Below are 24,842 nucleotides of genomic sequence, written 5' to 3'. Positions count from 1 at the left end.
TGTAAATTCTTATCGGGACCTCGGCATTTTCATCGACCGTAATTAACTGACATTTATTTCACACGTTGATCATGTTGTCAGAAAGGCCAATAGGCTGCTTGGGCTGATGTGGCGCAATTGCAAACATTTCTCTCCATACACCAAACGTGCGCTTTATCTTTCCCTCATCCAACCATCTTTCAATTTCTGTTCAATTATTTACAACTCACTCTCTGCTTCTCAAGCCTCTAGAATAGATCGGACTCATAACAAGTTCTTGCGCTTTGTCGGCCCAGCAGCCAACCTGCCTCCTATTGTTTCCCCGACATCTAGGAGAGCAAGACAGGATTTGCATTTCCTGTTTAAATGTCTTACTTCTAAGTAGTTTGATTTTAATCTTGTTTCGTTGTTTTATTTTAATGTTCCTGTTCGTAATCTTCGTATTAAACCCTTTCTTCATGTTAAATTTTCTCGTGTCAATGTTTGTAAAAATGGTATTTTCTGTAGACTCTCGTCTTTGTACAATTCATGTCTTTTAAAAAATAATTCTTTAGATATCTTTAACTGTAATTTCTCTCAATTTAAATGTATTATTAATGAAATTATTTAAATAATCTTATTTACATTTTGTATATACTTATATTGGCTTATATTTATAGTTTAGTTATTTTATTTTCAACCTGTTATTGGTGTTTTACACCGTTGGCTTGAAATAAAGAATAAAGAGTATAGCCTACCTAACCATATCACTACGGTACTGAATAAATGTGAACTTGATCGATGAATTCGGAAATATGGTATTGCTATCGATAAAAAGAATACCGCCAGATGCAAACATCAAAATGAAGTGTCATCGCGGTAGAAAAAACCCTCTGTTATAGGCCCAATCAATAACAGTTTTAATATACATTTGCCTACACACTTGATTATATTATGCGTTGATTTTCTGTACGAAAAAATATGCAACCTCTTTACTGTAGTCGCTTAAAGACCATATTGATAACAGCGCATGCGCATTATGTTGAACGTGATTGTAACTCGTCCTTCGGTTGAGAGTTGTGTTGCCTCCAGAGAATATAAATTCTACGAAATGATGTCGATTATAATATCTGCAATTTGCAATTCAATGTTTATCATTTGTCGCGGAAATGAGTGGATCGGTTAACACGTCAAATTAACACGACATAATAGCAGTTTAAAACAGTAAATGTTTATGTTTTTATAGGCCTATATATTATGTTCTCTCCGCCCTTCCTTTTTTTGAGTAAAATTGCTGTATAAATATAAATAATTTACGTATCAATTAGTATTTTATCTATATACTTTTTAGTTCTTTTAATTCTAATCTATGAATTACTTTTGTATGTATTTTATATCGCACGTACGTGTGTAAAGTATGGGTGTGCGCGCGGAGCGTGCAATTCTACTGTAGTATATGGAAAGGGGATTTCCCTGAATGTGTAGGCCTACATACCATTTGAAAATTGCATTAGGACCCCCTCGATGAGTATCATAAATCACAGCACAAAACCGACGTTGACAATCAAGCGGTCCTCGACCTGACAGTGTTCGCGTGCTAAGCAAGGTCGTTTGTCATTCCGATAAACATAACAAGGTCACAAACATACATAATAAATGTACTATAATTGTCGATAAAATATTCATCCATCTCAAAAGAATTTTAAATAGTAAGTAGGCAGTAGGAATTCGGCATTTATACAATTTCTTTTTTTTAATCGTCTTCCTCTTATTTTTCTTGTTGTTTTGATGTTTGTAGTTGACACATGGTGACCTATACATTTACCTAATTGTAATTATAGGTCCATGGTTGACGAAGCTTGTGTAAAACAAGACTGTGTAGGCCTAATTGCATTTCTCAAATTTACCTCAGTACAGTTGATCAGAAAACAACGCGACCAAGGTCACTATAATACAAAATATTTCAAATTTAGTAGAAATTTGTATTTCCTGCTTCCATTCCCCCTGCGTATAGAACCGATATGACATAGAACCGAGATGATATCTAGAAAAAGAAGGGAGAGGGGATTCAATTGCTGAAATTACTGTAGGCCTAAATTGTATATCATTTTCACTCGGAAATGTTTAATGATGGAGTAATTAATTTAATTACAGGTCTCTGTATCCTTAAAAAACATTGTAAAAGTAGATTTGTTTCATTATGTCGCTTGTCGCAGTGATCGCAATGCGTCGCAAAAAAAGAGTCTTTTTTTATTTTTTTATTTTTTTTTTTTTTATTTTATTCAATTTTCAGGCACAAAAATACATGACAACAAGACAGCGGTGCAGCACCCTGAGGATTGCCATGAGTGCAAAGCACTATCGAGATGGCTCTCCATATACTGCACTTGAACATATAAGTAAACCATAAAAAGACAAAGATATAAAAATTTAAAATTGCGAGGCATCAAGTTGAACAATCATTAAAATTGAATCTAAAAAATATATATATATAAATATTATGTACAGATAAAAATGATTGTTTAAAGATAAAAAAAAAAATAAAAAGTTTAAAGTTGCCTGACATAAGACCGGAGAGCTGTCACAAATGTGTTAAAACTAAATAAAGAATGTTCTCTAATATAATTAGGAATCTCTTGCCATACACGGGGAAAATTAGTGTACAATGAATATTTAAAAGAATTGGTTCTGGCATATTTGTGTTTAAAAATAACTGATTCGGAATACCTTGGATTAAAATCAACAAAATCGTGAATATTAAGATCAATTCGACCATACATACATTTCATAATAAAAAGTATACTGAGAAAACACACTCTCTGGTCCATAGAAGGCAAATTTAAATGTTCAAGCCGTTGCTCGTAATCGCCCTTAGCACACAATTTTGTGATCCTTCGAAGAGGTTTATTTATGCTAGTAATATGTTGTTTTTGATGAGGCACCCAAACAGGGGCAGCATACTCAAGTATGGGCCTACATAAACCGTTAAAAAGCCTCATCAAAATTACAGGGTCGTTAAATATCACAAAACGCTTTATGAATCCGACAATTTGGAGAGATTTTGTGGTAATTGCGGACACATGCGTTGACCAAGAGAGATTGCTTTCAAAGTGAATACCAAGATATTTGTAGGAGGTAACTGCTTGAAGGTCATTAGTGTGAATATGATAACGAGCATGAATGGGATTACGTTTGCGAGTAATATGGAGAACTTTGCATTTTTTAGCATTAAGTCTCATCATGTTATTTTGACACCATTCATCGATGTTATCTAGATCTTTTTGAAGTAATATCGCATCATATTCACATCTAATTGGCCTGAACACCACCGTATCGTCGGCATATTGTCTAATTTGAGAGGTGATCGACATAGGGAGGTCAAAAACGAACGAGTTGAAAAGTAATGGGCCAAGTACCGACCCTTGAGGTACACCTGAAACAACTTGTGTACGGTCAGATATCAGTCCATTAAGGACAATCTGTTGGCAACGATCAGTAAGAAATGAGCCCATCCATTTCAAAATTGGACCACATAGACCAAAATTGTGGAGCTTACGTAATAGTTTAGGGTGACTCACACGGTCAAATGCTTTTTCCCAATCAAGGAATATAGCATCGACGACTGGTGGGTTCGTACCATCTAATATTTTGGACCATTCGTGGTATATGGATGAAGCTTGTGTAATACAAGATCTTCCAGGATAGAACCCGTGCTGTACAGGACTAACAAACGCATTACATTGAAGATGAAATAAAAAATGATCAGCCACAATACGTTCTAGAACTTTGCCAACAACTGAACAAAGTGATATTGGTCTATAATTACTTATATCATTTCTACTACCAGATTTAAAAATTGGTACAACATTGGCCAATTTCCATTCCTTCACCACAATGCCTTGGTCAAGGGACATTTGAAAAATTTTAAGCAAAATTGGGGATATAACAGGTGCAGCCATACTCAACATCATAGGGGTAATCCCGTCGGGCCCAGGGGATTTATTAGTATCTAAAGATAACAGGGCACGGAAAATTTGATCCCTATTGATGACAATACTAGTTAAAGGTAAGACAATTTCACTGTGATTACAATAAGATGTTTCGTTTGTTACATTGAAATCATCATTATCTTCAGTAAAATTAGAATGAAAATATTTCGAAAATGCTTTAGTAGCATTTAAATCTGAATCTATGATATTGCCGTTTAAAGTATACTTTCTTTCTGTTGCACATTTTCGTTTTTTCTTAACATATGACCAAAATCGTTTAGGATTAGATTTACAGCCTAAACTAAGATTATGGAGGTAATCATAATGAGACTTTCTCGTAGTTTCACGCAATGCGTTACTAAATTTTCTGTATTTTTCCCACTTATACATGTTATTCGGATGTTTCTTTGCATCTCGATAAAGGCGTCTCTTTTTACGAGACATTTTAATAATTTCAGTTGTTATCCAGATTGATTTTCTGCGAGGTTTGCTTTTAGCTTTGGGTATGCAATCATCAATTGCGGCTAGAAAAAGGTCTTTAAAACAAGCCCAAGTGGAATCTAAGTTAAGCTGTGTAAAGCAGATATCCCACGGGACTGAATTAAGAGTTTGGAAAAAATCATCATGATTAACCTTTTTATATTGATAAAAATATCTAGGAACTTGTTTAGGACAGACCAACCGTCCAGCTAAGTCAAAGAAGATACCTATATGATCACTTGTACTAATTCCAGGTTCACCTGTGACATTATGAATAATGTCATTATTATTACAGAACACAAGGTCTAACATAGAATGTGATCCATTATTTGCATATCTGGTAGGAAAATTTACAAGTTGAACAAGATTAAGAGATGACATTTTTAGGGCCCCATAACTGTCAATAGACGACCTATCATATCCGACAATGTATCTTCTTCCTTTGTCTGGTTCCAGTAGTGTTATTGATCTGTTCGGGGTCAACACCGGTTTGTCATTGACCTCATGCGACTGCAAAATGGCATTCAACTTTAAAAATCCAGACATTTGCGTGGTATCTGCACTGAGTGCCAACTTACTTGTCACGAATACATTCTTTTACTATTGACCCGAGACTACAGAGAAGAGACGGTGGGGAGGGGGGAGGGAGGAGGACACATATCCCTGACAATGCTTTGTTTATCACATTTTCACAGCTCATGCTAGACTTGCCCCAGTCTGTATTTATTGTCTTTTTTTATATTTATTTGTTTTTATTTCGACCGCGATTTTTCTCTGAAAATACAAACTCAAGTAATACACGTATGAAACGCCATATGTGCAAAAATATTTATATTTTTACTAATATTAAGACAAAACTCCGTCTGGAGCCCAGACTAAGCTCATGCTACAGAGACCCATCGATGGACGATGGGGAGGGAGAGGGGGGGGGGGGGGGTGGAGGACACATATTCCTGACAATGCTTTGTTTATCACATTTTCACAGCTCATGTGAACCCTCATACAGATTGGTGGAATAAGAGAAATTGAAAAAAGTCCATATATTAGTTAATAGTTGTTAAATATCAAAGCATATGCATGATTTAAACATACATTTTTACTCATCACATAATTACAAGGATTAAATATTATGGTAATATGTCCACCAACATATCGGTGGCGCGCGACAACAATATCTGATTGGATAGTTTAGAAGGTGATTCATCGATATTAATTTCGCCCATTTGCCTGTGAGTCAGCAGATTCATTTAATATTCAACAATGGATACATCGTCACCCTTGCTTGGATTCTGACAACAAAAATCATTCTGAAAACAATGATCTTTCGCGGTTCAGATGAGCAGGATGAATGTCTTGATCTGAATTTATTTTATGTCCACACATTTCCTGTAGGCCTACAGTCTTCGTACGTCCACACGTGACCTCACGCGGCTTCCACAAACGAACTTCCACAGTGGACTGTTTGTTGCTAAGGAAAGGATGGAATTACCATTTTCGAAAAAGTCCATGTACAGAGAAAGAAATAGCCAAATCTGCGCATCTATCATGCTATAGTAACCATTTATGTCAAAACTGGTTACTATAGCACAATTGACATTCGCAGAACCCATTATTCGTCTCTGCGCATGTTTATTATGCAATAGTTTATGTCAAAAAATAAAAGGGTCGAAAATCGGCCATTTTTCAAAAAAAAATTTTCCAAAAAATTGCCATTTTTCGACCTTTTTATTTTTCGATAAAACTGGTTACTATAGCACAATTAACATGCGCAGAACCATTAGTCAACTCTGCGCATGTTTATTATGCTATAGTAACCATTTATGTCAAAAGTAACCAGTTTTGACATAAATGGTTACTATAGCATAATAAACATGCGCAGAGTCGAATAATGGGTTCTGCGCATGTAAATTGTGCTATCAATCAATCAATCAATCGTTCGATTTCTATAGCGCCATTCCAACATTCATTGCTCATGGCGCTGTAAAAAATCAGAAAAGGTGAGTTTTGAGTAGTGACTTAAAGTGACTCAATATGATGTGTGTTTAATGTTCAAGGGTAGGTGGTTCCAGAGCCTAGGTCCAGCAACACTGAAAGTCCAATCTCCCCAACTATGTTTGCTCCTTGGAATGTCCAGTAGCACCTGATGACTAGATCTTAGTTCTCGCTTTCCCTTCTTGACTGTCAACAATTCTGAGAGATATTTTGGAGCGCAACCATTTAGGCATTGTGTCAAATATGGTTAATATAGCACAATTGACATTATTCGTCTCTGCGCATATTATTATGCAATAGTAACCATTTATGTCAAAAAATAAAAGGGTCGAAAATCGGCAATTTTTCGAAAATTTCTCTGTACTATAGTACAGGGATTTTTCAAAAAATAGCAAATTTTCGACCTTTTTATTTTTCGATAAAACTGGTTACTATAGCACAATTCACATGCGCAGAACCCATTATTCGCCTCTGCGCATGTTTATTATGCAATAGTAACCATTTATGTCAAAAAATAAAAGGGTCGAAAATTGGCCATTTTTCAAAAATGTCCCTGTACTATAGTATAAGATGGTGATAACGCAATATATGCAACATAATTATATGCATATATTTTTGGCATAATAACTGAATTTTGAACATAGATTTTTTCAAAAATGGGCAAATTTCGGCCGTTTTTTTTTCTGAATAAGAGAGTTAAAAAACCACTTTCATTATCCCAACCCATATTGTATATAATTTATGGTAGTTTTGTTATCGTTTCCGGCGGTGATATTAATATTTAAGCCGGGTGATAGATATCGCCTTTATACTATTGTTTGAAAAGCAAACAAGTCTATAGTGTTTACTTCCGCAGTAAATGTACCTCTGTATCCGGTTGGTCTATTCATTTAGGCATTTTCGTTTTCTCTATAGGGTCTACATTACCTTTGGTTTACTAATTTGATTCAATTAGAATCTATTAATATTAAGCAACCGAAATCCTCTTCCGTTTAATAATGAAGTTTCAAATTATAAATCTTTTATCAATTATTATTATTACATCATTGATCCTTGTGGCCATATTTGGTATTTTATAGGTTCGGGACTTATAGCGCCATTTCAAGGATATACACCCGGTTTAAATAATTGTGGATCCTTCCCCACCCCCACCCCCTTCTTTCAAAGAAGACATTTCTGTGTTAATCCCATCCTACTTATTACCCTCGCGACATACATCGACATAAGGTTTTTTGGGACACATTAGGTAACGCAAATCACAATACTCAAAATGTTGCCATAATATTAATGTGTATTGTTGTTATGATGTTGCTTTGCTAGTGTTGAATGCTAATAACAGACTACTTGTGAATGAGTCACCTTTCTTGCTGCAAAGGTCACCTTTTACTTGGAATATAATTGTGGCAGTCTTTACAACAAGGAAACATTCCAATCTGTCTGATAATATGTGATTCTAGTCTATTATACAATATACATTCCACTCCAACCACAATAATAATTTAAATTCTTTACCCTCATTGCCAACACAAATAACAAAGACAAAATTAAACTTTTATTTTGCTTTTATTATTCATCAAAAGCTTACAAACATTTTAAAATTCTACTCCCATAGGAGTTACATAATAACATTTATCTGACAGAAAAATGTTGCTTTATATCTGTAAAAAATGAGTTAAATACAGTATGATGAGACATCTCTAATGATACTAGAAACATGACGCAAAATGTGGTTTGTCCCAAAAACATACATACATTCATTTTAATTCTATTTCTACAGTATAAAGGCAATGCAGAAATATATGCAATTTCTACAAGGTGTAAAACTTGAAATCTAGGTCTTACAACATCATTTATAAACAATGTACACAAATCAATATCTAAATAGTAATTCATTTAACACAGTATTTTTACAGTTTCTTTTTCCTTAATTTGTAACTATTCATTCATATGTATGTTTTTTTCACAATATTTACAATGTTTGTGTTTGTAAACATGAAAGAACATTAATGTATACATTGCAGAACAACAAGATTGTGTAACCCATCTATCAATATCCTATCTCAATAGAAATAGAACTCACCAATATATTAACCTTTCTATAAAAAAAAGAAAAACAAACAAAAACCATTCACTTGGCTATTTTAGAAATTGATACAATTTACTACAATTTTTTCCCAAAACAGTTTCATTGCTTTTTAAAATATTTATATTGCTTTAATAAATCTGTTAAATACTATATATATAATTTATTTACAACATGTACAATTTAGTGGACAATAACGTTGAAAAAGAATTATTTACAATAAAAATGTATTATATACAGTATACAGTAACTACTAAGTATGATGCTAACAAATCCTTGTTGGAAGAGTGACATCTGACATCACAATTTAAACAATAACATCCTACAAGGTGCACTAATTACATACAATGTGCGTCACACAAGGAGCCAACTTTGACAGAGTGACCACATTATAGTTGTCATAACAAACCTTATATTTTGGTATTAAATTAATTAATTAAAGTCTTAGTTTTACTACTAGTTTTGTTGAATTTTAGTTTCTGTACATAAATTGTCATGCTTACGTATTTAGTTACATCACAGAATTTTACTCTTGCCATTTTAAGATGATTAATTAAATTCTAAAATTTCCAAGCATACCTTTTGATTAAAAATGATGGAAATTACTTCACATACAATAGGAAAATTCCACAGGTATTAAATGCTGAAAATGTTTCCATTTCCTCTTCAACCTTTTGTTCCACTTCAGTGAATAACTATGGTATTGTTTGTAACAGGCTGTGCTAGGTTAGGTGGGATTGGTCACATGACTACATTCCTTACACTTCAATTTGACTTGTGTACAGTTTGTTGAGATCAGATTAGAAAATCCAGTTTTCCATTGCAACACAGTTTATGGAGAATCTACTGTCCAGCAGCAGATGTCCTAATGTCCAGCAGCAAATGTCCTTGTCATCCATTATAAGGAAACATGAGGGTGCCAATTGTACTTCTGTGTATGATATATTTCTGTAAATCTGTCTTCATCTGAATCATGTGGCTCCTGAAAAATTAATAATATATAAATAAAAACACTGTTCATATAATTTGTTAATTTTACAGTTCTTGCTGAAATTGTTTAATTTTAACTGTCATTTAAAAAATACATGTATTTTTGATCCATTACAATTTGCTAGATGAATACATCAACAAACCAATCAAGTATAAATGTGATATCACAGATGTCAAAGGTTATTTACAATTGACAACACCAGGCTGATATTAACCACTTAAATCATTTAATAGTATAAATGTATATGAAACCTGCTAGGCCCGTTCATATCGAACTTAGGGCGAGATAAATTTACTAGATTAACGAGATGATGTCGCCATAACTTCGATGTGAACGAATTATTAGGGCGAGATGAAGGAATTTCCTTGACTACGGTCAGTCAAGGCCATCTCCTCGACGGAATAGTAAATCCACTGGTAAAGCTAGAAAACGATTAAGTTAATTAACACAGCATGAGGCATTCAGAATTCACCAATACACCAATCAGATTAAAGCAAATTTCAACTTTGACATATAAACATCAATAAATTAGCTTTACAGTACCGGACAGAATTATTGCAGATTTTGAACGCATTCAACGCATTGTTAAAGTGTTGACAACGCGTTGAAACTGCGTTGTCCGTTGGCGTTGAAAGTGTTGAGTTCGTTGAACTGTTTATTCAACCAACACAATGTGTTGCGTTGAGTTTGCGTTGAAATAACAAACAATCGGATTCGTATGGTATTTACAGATTGCCAGTGTGTATTAGTAGTAGTAGTAATAGTATAAAATACAGTATTACAAATATTTAAGAAAACAAACATAATGTGTATTTTTCCGCGGAAACCTAGCTTAATATATTACACTAGGCTAGGCCTACTACTAACGAGTAGGCCCCGTGTGTATATGAGCCGCGTCTGCCATCGCAGTTAAAAGTAGTGGTCATGTCCTTAATTACTGTGTGCCTATATTAACTGGAGTATTAAATACCAAAGTTAAGGCGGCGGTGAATCTTGGAGGCTAGGTCACATCGTAATTAATTATTTCCAAACTAAAAACTTCGCAGTACTGTACTACATTTTTCTCGATTATTTATAAAAACAACGTAGCCTACACCCGCCGCCATGGAAGGCAACAATACACCACCAACATAACGATCCAGCATGGTCGTCGTCTTTTTCACGCATGCTTTTCGTGACGTGAGGGACGAACTGATCGAAAGGTGAAGAGTTCATTCATTATGAAATAACGCGTAATTAAAAGGGAAAAAATCGTTTAGTTTTATTATTATCCATAAATATATCATTATCATGTATTATATTATAAATTAATTATTGTGATGCCTAACGTAACCCATGCAGAGAAAAGCGTTAAATATAATAAAACCAAGAAATAGGAATGACCAATTTGATGACAATAGGCAATTTTAGGCGTTTTCTTTAAAATCAAAACCTGTGCCATACCATATTATTCACGCCAAGGTGTAACCCACAAATATTTGAATAACCAAACAATTCAGAATAAAGAACCACTTTATTCTGATGCAAGACAATATATTATTACAGGCGAGGTTTAGGCGTTTTCTCTGTAACATACTATTGTTTTGTTTCTTAATATAATTATATTGGCCTCCTCCTGAAACTGTATGAATGGGATGGGAGTTGCGAGAATATGCGAGCGAACAGCCAACATTTAAATCAGTTTACAGTGTGATGCTTTTCAAAACGCGCAACGTTTTCAACGCGTTCAACGCTATGGGATTCAATTGTTTAACGTCGTCAATGAACGGTCAACGGGTTCAACACATTCAACACGCTCTATTGTTAACGTATTCAAAACGCTTTTTGTACTTAAAAATGTAATGTTGTCCGATTTATAAAGATTTAAATTGGTTCATGGGTGTCGGACACGTCAAATTTTTCAAATTACATTACAACAAACAATGGGACAATTATAAAATAAAAACCAAAATAGAGAAACAATATTTTAACTTTATCTCTTGAATCTCGAACAGCTAAAAAATGTAGGCCTAAATAAAATTAATTACTTCGTCGTCATTAACGATCGTTAAATACGTCATAACACACGTGGTGTTTTTCTTGAGGAAACCAGGGTGGCGGCCTCGTGTGTTGATGTCAGTAATTTCCACGTTGTTTGATTTTACGACGTGAGATCGTGTTTTCCCCCGGAAGGCCTACAGTACAGTGTTAACTGTTAGACTTGGCATCGACCTTATTATTCGATGTTTTCCTTCACTAAACACTGGGAAATATCACTGTGTTTTACTTGGTAACTGTCCGTTCAATACTTAAAAATATATCTAAGCTTCATATATATTTTTTATTTATATTAAAATATCTGGTAGTGACTGCCGATAGGTATTTTGCCTGTTGTTGTTACTGATCGTTCAGGCGTGCAATCGGCCAGTCTAGCGCTGCAGCAGCTAGCGTTGAAATAACTAATTGTTTACTTGACATGCTGATAATGACTTTCGTTGAATAAACAACTAAACGTTGAAAGCCGTTCAACGCAACGCAAACACAACGCAACGACAACGTGTTGAATGCGTTGGGATTTTTGCAATAATTCTGTCCTGTACTGTATTTCTGAATCACATGTTAACCGAGAGCGACGATCTGTCATATTACTATTTTAAAACTTATTTTAATACATCTGTACCGCATTCATCATGTCCGAAAAAGTAAAAGCGAAGACAAAAAATGTTACATATAGGTTTGTATGTAAAAAAAACATGATCTCCCCAAGTTCGCGCTGTTCCTCGGCATATCGTAGGTATCTGAGCCGTCGTTGTTGTCGCATCATTCGCTGGGATTCCATGCAGCTACAAACGAACTCAACTAACGCAAACAGCAGCAAAGCAGTACCTTCATCTAGTTCAGTGTCGTCATTAATCATTTGTAAAAATATAGGTAAAAACCCCGATAATAATAATAACTGAGGAAGCATGGTGTCGACGGATCGTTAAGCAGTACTCGAAAAAGAAGAAGAAGGTGGTAGAATGGGTGCGTATACACACAAGGAATAGCCCACAATAAAGTGCCCTAACCTGTTCAACTGTACTTCCTGTTTGTGTCGGCGGGGTCGCGAGCACGTGATGCTTAAGTTATCTCGCCCTAACATGAGCCGTCGAACGCAATTTAATGAATTTAATCGAATTACCGCTCTCGTAAAATTTAACTAGATCAGTACTTATCTCGCCCTAAGTTCGAACCCAACTGCTGTGAAAAATTGATTGACCATTTTAACAGTTACTGGGAAGTTTTAAAGGCCAACCATGGGTCTTACTGGCAATGTCATCTGTACTAAATTGAATACTGATATGGTATAATAATTGCTAAGTGAAGAAACGTACCTGTACTACCATGCACACAATATCTTCATGATCTAGATCCGTACCATTCTTGTTTTTAGCACGCACACTGTCAAGTAACTTTGCTAAATGTCCTTGATTGGTCACTTTGACCAATTTAATGTCACATTCATGACAATAAGCTTCCAATAATGTAAGATGTATTTGAAGTGCAACATCCAATTCTGGGTTTTCCACTTGTATACACACAAGCACATCATCACACTCTCTATAAACAAAATATAAATAATAAGATTATTAATCACTGCAACATTAGGCCTATAAACAAAAGTCAATTTTAATATAAATGTATTTTATTTAGTTCAAATCTGTAATTATTACATGATCTACATTATTGCTTATTTAACAAAAAACACCTTTAATTTAACAACAAAATGAGTTGTTTTAAAAAATTTAAAATACTGTACAGTGCAAAAAAGTTAATCTGTACTTACTTGTCAATTTTCATGGCAGAATCATAAACTCCAAATGTGAGTCTGTCATCGGCTACTGCTTTCACGATAACGTCCGTCAATGCTTCGGATAAATCCATTGTGCCCCTGTCAACGGCTACTGCTTTCACGATAACGTCCGTCAATGCTTCAGATATATCCATTGTGACCCGGTCATCTGCTACTGCTTGCACTATAACGTCCGTCAATGCTTCAGATATATCCATTTTATTAATGCTGAAGAAGAAAAAGTTTTTATTTGGTTTTTAAAAAAAACTGCTTTGTCTCATACCAGCCAGGTTAATACTGTGAAAACTAAATATAATCTGTACAATTCAAATCTAAGAATTTGCACCAGCTGTTGACTTAAGCATGACTTAAGTCTACCAACTATTTAAAGCCACAATTTTAGCAACATATATTGCTAAGTCAACTGGAAAACACCCATCTGTGACCACAAGTTGCAGCTAGTTCCTGCTAGTTCCTACTAAGTACACACTACTACACAGTAAGTCTGCCAAGGCGTACACTCACGGCGATTGATTGCACAACCGGCGGTGTGCAAAGTTAAGAACAGGTAAAAAGCTGACAAATACCTCTAAAATGTACCAATTACTTTCTATAATGTACTATCAACTTACTTTTGCTTTTCCGTAGAATGCATTTGTTGATTTTTGTCGATATCTTCTAAAGTCATAGTTACAATTCCAAGCTCTGTAATAACACGTCTACTTTCAACCGATTCCAACACTGTTTTGAACTCATCAGCAATTTTCCACTGTAAATATTGCATTGCGTCAGCAAAACGTTGTCTCGTGGTTTCATTGTGACATCGTCGTGGCTTAGGCCAACGTGTTCGATGAATTATTCATGAGTGTCAAATAAAGCGTTTTGATTGGTTGGTTGTTGAGAGACTTTTTATTTAATTCAAGCCCGGACGGGCCCTAAAAAGGAGTACCGTACAGTACTCGCATTTTAAATATTGATTTAAAACAGAAGTAATGACAAATTATGATATTTTAAAATTAGACAAAGTTATGTTGTTCGACCAGCATATCAATACTTAGGATATGATTTGCTTTATACCGTTTTCCAAGAAGGCTAACAGTCTAATTGCTGCTGTTATTTAGATAATAGGTTTTGCTTTATAGAGCAAAATGAAATATTAGTGCCAATAAATAATATATAATTATATACTAATATATAATTAAATGCTGTTTTTTTTCAGACTTTGTACTATACTGTGTGGCGGCGCGGCATGCCGTTCTGAAATCTGAAATGTTATTGCATAATACTATATACATTAAAAAACGTGGATTCAATCTGAAATGTTATTGCATAATACTATATACATTAAAAAACGTGGATTCAATCCAAGGTTATTTTTTAGACTACCAATATATCTCGACGGAATTTCCACGACTACCACAAAAACACGTGTGACAGTCTCGAGTCTCAAAACAAAACAGGACGAATGTCACGATGTGTCATCCAAGGAAAATCACCTCTTGAACTTGAAATGACAGTGGAAGAAATGTAGAGGGCAGTATTCACACATTTTAAATAATCAGATGAACTAAATATAGAATACTACAAACGTGAGTAACTCATTACGATAATGTCGATGGATGAGTCTCGCTGGATTTTTTGCATGTTCAAAATAATATTTATATTGTGAATTTTAATCCATTTAATTTCATTATTCATTCGTATTTCATCATAAGTCGCGATATGCACACATACAAATAAGTGAAAAGTAAACAACACAAACAATATTTGTTTAAAAACCAGGCCTAGATACAGATGTTATTGAACAACAATGCAAAGCAAAATCTGTGTACAAAAACAAACTTATGGAAATTGTGAAATTGTTTACACTATATTTTAGTGTACATAATTTATACATCTTACAGACATAGGTGGGCAAACAAACCAATTCTTAAAAGTTTCATTTAACAACTGAAAATCTAATTCCTAAGAATTCCTAACATGATTTTCATTTTTAAAAGCACTCAATGTAGTGTAGAGCACAACTTGAAAGCCCTTAACAACATCTACCAATTACCAACACTATTCACTTTAATAACAAGGGTTTTCAAACCTGTGGAAATTAATGAACAATCACTAGCTACACAGCACTGAGGTCTGATATCTAATCTCTTTGAAAAACACAGTAATATATAGCATCAGTCAACTCGGACCCCCTCGACCCTAAGTTACAATGCAAAAGATAGGACATTATGTTTATCACTTAATTGTGTTTAGGGCACTGTCTGGATATGCTACAGTAGCCATACATGTGCATTAGATGAATGTTATATGAACACATCAGAAGGCGATATGAAGTGAAACCAGTAACATCAGCAGGAAGATAATGCTGCCAGCAGCTATGCAAGGATTGTTTACAAATCTATTTCATCCTCTTATGAAAGTAATTTCCACAATGTCATCAAATTATAGCACTGTACTTAATTTAATAGCAATATTATAGCATAGAGATAGACTGCAGCTTATAAATAAATAAGCTCTCAAATAATTAGTACCAATGTAGTAAGCAAATCATTAATGAAAACTGTTTGATAAAAAAGACGGGTGATAAAACAAAAGAAAATCAGACTTTCAACCATAACATTCAGTTGTAATCTGCAAATATAGATAAACTTCAAAACAGAGGGCGTTTACATGATGTAAATTAAAATTTTCGTTATAAATCTTTTAAAAATTCTTTTTTTCCAATTTCTATTTCCAAAAAAAGATTGAAAGTTAAATTCTATCTAAATGTATTTGCACAAATCCCTAGAAATGTCTTTAGCCTATTGTTTCTAGAGTAAACTAGACAATCCATTTAAGCACGTTCTTAACCATCATCTCTTAACTCTACAATCTTCATTTTCTTATAGCATGATTTAAATAACTTTGAATTTTCTTAAATATTTATATAAATTTCAAATCAATTATCGATGATCAGTTGATTATTTACAGTGGGGTGCTTGAAGGAACCCAAATGGTCTTATTTTGTTCCCTATCAATTATTTTCTTCACCATATTACAAATACTTGCTAGGTTGCCTCCTTGTATTACATCTGAAAGACAAAATAAAAAGTTATTATTTACATACACTAATATAAATCAGCATTTAAATCAACACTATCTAATCCAATATGCCTAAATTGAGAACAAAATGAAAAAATCTTCCTTTATCCCATATGGTTTTGCTCTATCAATATTGTACTACACCCAATCTTGTCCCATCTGGTCTTAACCTGTTTCTTTTACGATTTAATCTAGTTCCATCTGGTTCCTTTCCCCCTTCTGGTTTTACCCAAATATGTTTAAACTTACCAGAGAAGAAATGTTTGAAATTATGTTCTTGTCGTTGCGCATTATCAAAGAGTTCCTTGGCTTGTTTGTAATGCACACGTTCAGGTAAAAATCTTGGGTCTCTTTGCTCCCTAATGAAGAAACAGAGTTTATGTGAGTCAATCAGTTATGAGCTTTAATGAGATAAGGCTAATCAGTTATAGGCTTTCATGAGATTGGACTAATCAGTTATGAGCTTTCATTAGATTGGACCCATCATTTATGAGTTTTCTTGAGACTGATCCAATCAAGCTTCCCGTTAATAAGCGTTCAGGGAAACAGTCCTTTACTCTTATTAAAAATAATGTGTTCTTCAACATGAATGAATAGGATTTGAATGAAGGCCACAGTACAGTAATTACCACTAATTTAGCTCATGTCAATTGGTATTATTGCACTTTAAGAATGGGTTTTACTACAACTAATTCACTATTAGCGTTACACACCGATAAATGAGAATAAATTATTTTGGCTTACTTGATTTGTTTAGCTGATTTAAATTTGATGAATATAACAATTGGATATAGATGAAGTCTGTGAAGTCGTTCCACAGCTGAAGGACAGATATCCACTAAGCAGTGACACCCCTGAAACAAACAAAATGAAATTAGTTACCTTAGAGAAAGAATTATCATTTAAGGTTTATCTTTTTTTTAATATCATAATCACAAAGCTAAATTAAATATTAAAAAAATATATAATATTAAAGAATTAAACTATTTGCAGTTATTTATAACTGTATAAATAGCATAGTCTAAATGAAGAATAGTTAGGCTGCTAGCATTCAATTTAATTCAAAATAATAACACATGCTAGACCTGGGAGACTCCAACAGCAAACTCAATCACTTTAGTTGAAATAATATAGTACTATCTATGTTACCTGTTTGCTGATTTCTTTGATGGTTGATGTGTGTACACATTCAAATTCCTCTCCATTTCTATGATAATCAATAAAGACGCTGTCTGAGATTGCCTTCTCAATTGATATCAGTGACATCTTCATGACCTCTGGGTGACATCTGGTGAACTTGTCAGGTGATTCTAACTCTAGCTTCTCATTTACTCGGTCATTTAAAGGACCTAGTATCAACACTGGCCGTTTTTGATTATCTATAAAAAAAATGTGCAAAAACATTTTAGCATTGTTATTTTTGCTCTGTAATGTCTTGTGAGATTTAATAGTAATAAAGAAAGTATTCTTAAGTATGTACTTACAGTCTAGTCTTTCAACTCTTTGATATGTTGGAATGAATATATCTGCAAAAACAATAAAAGCACAAAACGAAAAAAGTAGTAAATAAATTATTAAACGATGAAAAATGTAATTATAATACCAATAGGCTTCGTACCATCCATGATAGGTAATTATAATATCAATAGGCTTCTTACCATCCATGATAGGTACGTCTGACATTGATTGCGTCTCAAGAGCGTTCAATTCCTTACTATCCTTTGAACTATGCCGCTGGTGTTTCTTGCGTCTAAAAAAGCTGGAGCGTTTACCACCTGAACGACGTGATGTCGTATGTCGAAGGTCATCGTCCTCGGAATAACTCCGCTTTCTAGCAAGATCTTGTTCAAACCTTTAAGATTAATTATTTTTATTTATTTTATTTAATCGAAATACCAGTTCAAACATCAACGCCAATAAGATAAAAAATGACTTTTAACCCAGAGTGGATAATTTACTTACATAGCCTTTCCCAAGATATGGCCATGTTTTTCCTTTTTGCCATTTTCCTCAACAGTCCACGCATGCCAAAGACCAATTTCACCATTTGCCATAGTATCATCTACAAACAAGATTGTTCCTTTCTTAAATGACAAGAAATTGTCATTATCTGCCTCATAACGACATTGAGCCTCAATGAAGAATGAGTCACATGGGTGCTCTTGGATCTTGTTAAATTCTGTAAACAAAATTATATTCATTAGGTTTGAGTTAGGTCAAGAAAGTACAATCTTAACAGTAAGATATTTTCAACATAGTATAAAAAGTAAAAAGAAGTATGCTTTAAAGTACAGTATGCTTTATTAGAAAAATAAATTATTATTGGAAACACTTACTGGCAACATTGTATTGGGCAAGTATTGTTATTGTGTCTGTAGGTTTCTGGAATTCCAAGGCAGCCTGCTCAGCTGTAGCTGAACGCAAGTCTACGCCATTGTACTGAGAGAAACAAACAAAAAGTTTATATAGTATTAAAAAAACACAGAAGCACATTATCTCACCATTTACAGGTCTTGTATGAGGTAGGTAGTTTTTAACCAATCAAATTTAAACATACTACCCAACTATACATTAAATTCACAATTTATTTGTTTTGCAAAACCTTTTATAGCACATTTGAATAACAAATTTTTTGTTCTGTTTTTTGGATGTGATAATACATATATTACAAATAAAAATTACCTCTAAGATTTGATCTCCAACCCGTAAACCATCAGGTCCATTAGCTATGCTCTCTGCTTGGAGCTCTGATACAAATATTCCACTTGTGTTTCCACCACTGGTACTTATCCCCAACGATGAATTTAACTTGCGAAGGAAAACAAACCGTGGTTCACAGGGCATAGGGGCATCATCCATTATTGGAGCACTATCATGAATAAATTAAAAGTTTGATTATGAAACAACATAAAAATGATAAGATTGCCCTAAATGATAATATTATATCATGCAAATGAATAACTCTAGCTAAGCAAATGAGAGTAGTCAACGAGAAAAACTTGTACATTGTAATTCAGTATAAAAAGAACATTTCTATACAGATTTTAAAATGTGGTAAAAACAAATACCTGATGATGTTAGGATAAATGTTATGAGTTATTATAGAATGCTGATACCCACTGAAGATGGGCGTCAGAATGTGGCTGTTTACATGTCAGTCAGTGGCGGATCCAGGATTGTGAAATAAGGGGGAGGGGGGGGAGGGTGCCTCCCCTGTCGGTTTACAATACATGCTAATTCTATTATGATGTTGTTAATACTCGGTCCAAAAATATTACCCAAAACTCATGCTAGCCCTTGGTGTTGGAGGTGTGACTGTGCCGTTATCAGAAGCCATTGCTGAGGGCGGTCTACTGCTTGCTGGTGAGTTGGTAGTGGTACTGATAGGCGTAGCAGTAGGTGTGGTCTGATTACTTGCACATACTGAGCGTCTCTCAACTGAATGGATTTCTGTCAATAAATTGCACAATAACTATTACTATATTTTACTATAAAATGACTCTCAAATGCACTAAGGAAGGATTGATGTTATCAGAAAGCTCTGCAATTTGTTTCTGATTATTTTGATTTATTTTGTATCTCTATTGAGATCCTGATACCCACAGCATTGTCATTTTTTGTCTTTTGATAAACAAACAAATTATAAATAAAACACTGGTTTGTTGAGTATGCTATTAGTATGGTACATTGATAGTCAAAAAGCTTACTTTCAGGATTGTACTGTGCTAATATCTGAACACTGTCTCCTCCTTGCCAGATAATCTTAGCTGCCAGATCATATGTTGACACTCTAAGGTTTATTCCATTATACTGTAGACAAATAATAATAAACCAAATGTTATATTAACTGTAATGTAAAAGTTTTATTCAAATAAAAGAGATTGATCTACAATACATCCTAAAACTGAACCCTGAAAGAATTTGTATATTATTTAATTTTTAATTACTTTGCAATATATAAAGGCCAAATTACACAGACAAGCAGTAACGGTAATGAAAATTAGAATCTATGTTATTCCTTATGAACATTTACACACAACGTGGTGCGGACGGGGGCTTAGAATCTATGTTATTCATTATGAACATATACAAAATGCGGAGCGGATTGGCGATTTCCACTCATGATAGATACAGATTCTACGTGGGACAAGCTATGCAGGTTCTTCCGCTTGTCTGTATAAATTGGCCTAGTATATATAGTATAAATAAAATTTATTGAAAAAATGATCAGTTGTAATGATGTACATATTGTTAACCTATTTATAAATTGTAAAAGTTTATAATATTCATTATGAACTTACTTCTAGAATCTGATCACCTGTCACAAGTCCAGCTCTGTATGCTAGACTACCAGGCTGAACATCTGTAACCATTATGCCACCATCAACTCCCATACATATTGAGATACCAAGTTGCTCAGAGCTCTTCTCAATTGAAATAGTACGAATCTCTTGTTCCCTAAAAATATAAAGTACCATCATTAATATAATAATAATAATAATGGCAATTTGTAAAGCGCAAGCATCCGTCTATAAAATGACGCTATACAACAATCTAATACTGTATTATCTATGAGAAATGATTGCAGAAACTTAGGTAACAAAAGTTTGAACTATTCAAATAAAAAAAGAAAAATGACACAGAAAAGAGCTAAAGTGTTCAATGTAATTTAAGTGATACAGCCATACTAGATAACGATTATAAGATCATTGTTACCGAGGAAAAGGTCGTGGTAGCGAGTAGATACTCTCAGTCATTGATGTAACTGAACTTCGACCAGACATGTGTTCCGGTATAGAGGGCGACATAGCTCCATCCCCTGAACTGTATGATTGAACAGAACCTATAAAAAGAAAGACAAATATTATATAGATTAAAAAAAATATGATAAAATGTTACAAAAATCAACATTTACAGAATGTTTTATGAATGAGATAGGGTGCTGTGTTTAAAACAATTATATAGCATTGAAATACAACATTGTTTAAAGGCAAATGGAAGTTAAGTTTGCAGTGCTATGTCTTTCCAAAAAGGATGGCTGAGAATTTCTTGATGTTTTGGTTGTTATACTGCATTCTAGAAAGAAGATTGTAGCACAACAAGGGAAACATCCCAACCATACCTTTTGGAAACAAATAGTGTACTGCAAACCCAACTAGCTTTAAAAATTACTAAACTCACTTCGTTCTAAAGAATTGTTGGACTGCGTAGGTCCAGGACTCATGCGTTGCTTTCCTGATGTTAAATGAATACGTTCTGGCCTTGGAAATGATGTGGGAAGAGATAAAGTTCCAACATTTGGCTGTGTCAGATACTTTTGCAATTCTGGTGTCATATTTTCAAGAATACGATGATTATTATTATTGCTACTTTGGTAGTTTTCTGACGGCAAAGTCATCGATCTTCCGCCTTGCATCTCTGACAATGGTGATCGTGAATTTACTCTGTCACGGGTATGTCCAGGGCCACGATTTACTGGTGAGCTTTCTGCCATGTAACTCGGCACAAAATACTGATGTCGTACAATCTGCGACGTGGCGGGAACGCTAGTTGGCTGGTTAGTAAGATGGAACGTAAAGTCTGAGGGTGACGTGGGACTTATCCGCGACTGTATATTTTTCTCAGATGTCGGGCTTACCCATGGTAAACTAGAGGTGGTATGTTGATTTACTTTATAGTACTGAGATTCCGATACTTGTCTTTGGACATTGGCATTTTGAGCAATTGCACTTTGGTTAGATTTGGCAGAACGAATCGAAGATGACGTGTCTGGGGATAATATAGCACTCTCATGGTTAACAAATTCTTCACTTGTATTAGGTAATGAAAAGGACGCCAAATGAACACTATGAACTTGCCTCCGATTTGTTGGATAAACTTTATGTTGGTTAGATTGGAGTGGTGGTGGCACCGGGTTTTCAGATGGTAATTTGTTCGGTTTTCTTTGAAGACCATTTGGTTTTAACGTGTCCTTTGGATCTAGAAACAATTCTTGGTTTACAATTGGAATAATGGTTTCTCGATTCTTTGATTTTTTAGTTTTACTATTGGTAAATACTTCTGGAGGTTGACGTGACTTTGGCCACGTTCCATTTGTTGCCCGTTGAGTTCTTGGTGATTCAATTGTCCCAGATAACCTACGGTCACCAGCCTCTGTTGTCATGGTAGTGCCATTTGTTTGTGCCCAATAAGGGTCCAATTTATCTTTATTGCGAGAATTAGGTTTTTGTGTTGGAATTCGTGGTTTATCATTTGGACTGTATCTAATGCGGGAATGTTTAGCAGATTCTTGTAAATTATCTGGTGTTTGACTTCTGTACCCAATCAAATGTTTATCTTGCGAGTTCTGACGTTGATGAGGGTATGAGTTGTCTTTTTGGTGCGATTCATGATGTTTGATGGTGTCGTTTATACTTCGTTTATCATGTCTACGATCTTGATGTCTATGTTCTTGATGTTCAGTTTTTAACTTCCACGGATCATCAGATGATGTAGATGAATTCCTGCTTTTCTTTTCTTGTAGATTGTGAATTGTAAAACTCTCTTCCGATGGAGAAGTTATCTGGATTGGCATAGCACGATAAATATCCTTTTTTGTTCTTTCTAGCGTACTACATTCAGATTTAGAAGAATCTCTGTGGTCAACATCAAGGAATGGTGCAAGACTTGATGACGTGGATTCTTGGCTCTTGTTGGAATCCAACGTTGGACTCGTACTCGTGGAAAAAGAACTTGTACTGCTTGATCTTAGGATCCCTATCAGGATTGGGTCACCTGACATCTGAAGCATCTTCTCAACATCTCTAGTAGTACTGTTCTCTAGCTGTATCCCATTAATCTACAAATAAATATTACTTATTTAAAAAAATTGTTTTTATGTTAATTATTATTATTTATTTAATTATTCATTTGTTAATTCTTCTGTTTAATAAAGTATATTAGTTTAGGTTTACTGTAATATGGTAGTAATTTAGTAGTAACTACAATTAATATGAATACAAAACCCACCGATATAATCCTGTCACCTACAGAAAGAGTGCCCTCTTTAGCTGCAATGGATCCTGGGCTGATCTTTCTGATGTAGACTCCAGATTCCAGACTGAGCCCATGATCTTCACCAGCAAGATATAATTTGACAGAGTGCACCATTTTGCTGGAAGAACATCTACGTCGCTTTACAACCTTGATGAAAACAAACAAAATTCATTTTTTTAATACCTCTGAATGTGAATTGTAGAAAGATTACTTTAAACATTGTTAATTGTACGTACAATGTTGACTATACCACGACACTTCTTTAGGGCTTCTATGGCAGTTTTACGATCATGTACATTAATCAAGTTGATATTGTTCACTTTCATTATGTAATCATTCACTCTGTATAAAAAAAAACATTAAAATATAAATAACTTTAGCTGAACAATACTATCAAATGATGCTAATTTTTGTTTATATTTAACTGTTTTTTATCGTACTAATATTTGCCAATATTTATATAATAAGAACTTTTATTGTTATTTTATTATGATAATGGACAAATAAAGCATTTCAGTATTCAGTATAATCCAACTGATAAATGTTTGCCTACAGATTAAATTATTATAAGTATTTGCTTCTCTTTCCAATTAGTAACCATTGATGAGTCGTCATTTTATGGTATTATTATAGTATTATTGCGATCCAATTACTGTACTCTATCAATATCTGATTGATATTACAGACATTGGCACATGGTTGGTTGTACTCTTACCTAAGTCTGCCATCAGCACGGCTTCCCTTGTCAACCTTGGATACAAAGATAGACGAACACTCGTCTGGTACATGATGGGAATTCATTTTATGATCACCAAATTCAAAACCTAGCACACTTGCATCACATTCCTAAATAGTACAGCATTATAAAAATGTTTAAATACAGGATTAAACATAAGTCACTTTTGTGAGTGGTAATGTTTAGACCCCATCATAGTGGTATGAATGGGCAAATGTTACTCTTTATACTAGGCAGTGACAACTCAACTAACCTACAGTAAAATGGTACCCTAGAGTTAGTTTTACCAATAGATATAATATAAGTACTGTACTAGATTGTCAACTGTATAGACACAAAATGGATTGAAACAAGGATTGTTTAGAATATGTTATTGCATTAAAACGCTCGACACGCTTGTAAGCATAGTGCATGACTGGGTATGGGGCATAACTAGTGTGTCAAATGATCGATCACAGTCTCCATAATGTGTGGTCCCCCTTTTCAAAAAGATCAATTTTTACCAAGACCAAAATGTGGCATTGGACTTTTAATAGTATGGTTAGTTTTAACAAGACTTTGGCATGTTTCGGTAAAATTAACAGTTGGGCTTGTTAACTTGAGGGAATTGTAGCCAGCTTTTTTTTTTTGGTGTTAATTTAGCTGGAGACTCTGTTAATTTAACCAAATCAAGTTTAGTATGA

The 24,842-nt window shown here is 34.2% G+C and overlaps 2 protein-coding genes across 3 annotated transcripts in view; both read right to left on the bottom strand.

Moving 5' to 3' along the window:
* Nucleotides 1–7,985: 7,985 nt before the first annotated feature.
* LOC140052148 (uncharacterized) lies at nt 7,986–14,103 on the bottom strand. Its single transcript, XM_072097580.1, has 4 exons — nt 13,937–14,103; nt 13,299–13,532; nt 12,847–13,072; nt 7,986–9,484 (listed from the first exon to the last, which is right to left on the bottom strand). Exons 1-4 carry the CDS (start codon nt 14,086–14,088, stop codon nt 9,401–9,403), a joined length of 696 nt encoding a protein of 231 aa, XP_071953681.1. The 5' UTR covers nt 14,089–14,103; the 3' UTR covers nt 7,986–9,400.
* A 100-nt stretch (nt 14,104–14,203) lies between these two features.
* Nucleotides 14,204–24,842, bottom strand: part of LOC140052404 (disks large homolog 5-like) — a 40,470-nt gene continuing 29,831 nt past the window's right edge. For both annotated transcript variants that reach the window (XM_072098014.1, XM_072098015.1), the window contains 17 exons: nt 24,139–24,269; nt 23,660–23,765; nt 23,397–23,570; nt 21,570–23,226; nt 21,105–21,231; nt 20,690–20,846; nt 20,096–20,198; nt 19,667–19,838; nt 19,071–19,257; nt 18,725–18,827; nt 18,351–18,567; nt 18,047–18,240; nt 17,873–17,914; nt 17,538–17,767; nt 17,133–17,242; nt 16,638–16,747; nt 14,204–16,378 (listed from right to left, as the gene is read on the bottom strand). In XM_072098014.1, the coding sequence (XP_071954115.1) occupies nt 16,272–16,378; nt 16,638–16,747; nt 17,133–17,242; nt 17,538–17,767; nt 17,873–17,914; nt 18,047–18,240; nt 18,351–18,567; nt 18,725–18,827; nt 19,071–19,257; nt 19,667–19,838; nt 20,096–20,198; nt 20,690–20,846; nt 21,105–21,231; nt 21,570–23,226; nt 23,397–23,570; nt 23,660–23,765; nt 24,139–24,269 (3,927 nt within the window). In that variant the 3' untranslated portion in view covers nt 14,204–16,271. The remainder of the gene's footprint in view (nt 16,379–16,637; nt 16,748–17,132; nt 17,243–17,537; nt 17,768–17,872; nt 17,915–18,046; nt 18,241–18,350; nt 18,568–18,724; nt 18,828–19,070; nt 19,258–19,666; nt 19,839–20,095; nt 20,199–20,689; nt 20,847–21,104; nt 21,232–21,569; nt 23,227–23,396; nt 23,571–23,659; nt 23,766–24,138; nt 24,270–24,842) is intronic.

This window comes from Antedon mediterranea, chromosome 6, assembly GCF_964355755.1.
Source record: "Antedon mediterranea chromosome 6, ecAntMedi1.1, whole genome shotgun sequence".
NCBI classification, from domain to species: Eukaryota; Metazoa; Echinodermata; class Crinoidea; order Comatulida; family Antedonidae; genus Antedon; species Antedon mediterranea.
This window is presented reverse-complemented; position numbering and strand designations above follow the sequence as displayed.

Coding starts and splice junctions, on each gene's coding strand:
- LOC140052148 (XM_072097580.1), bottom strand. CDS start 14,088: ATGCAATATTTACAGTGGAAAATTGCTGATGAGTTCAAAACAGTGTTG. Junction 13,533..13,936: donor CATTCTACGGAAAAGCAAAA/GTAAGTTGATAG, acceptor TTTCTTCTTCAG/CATTAATAAAATGGATATAT. Junction 13,073..13,298: donor TCTGCCATGAAAATTGACAA/GTAAGTACAGAT, acceptor TTTTGTTTATAG/AGAGTGTGATGATGTGCTTG.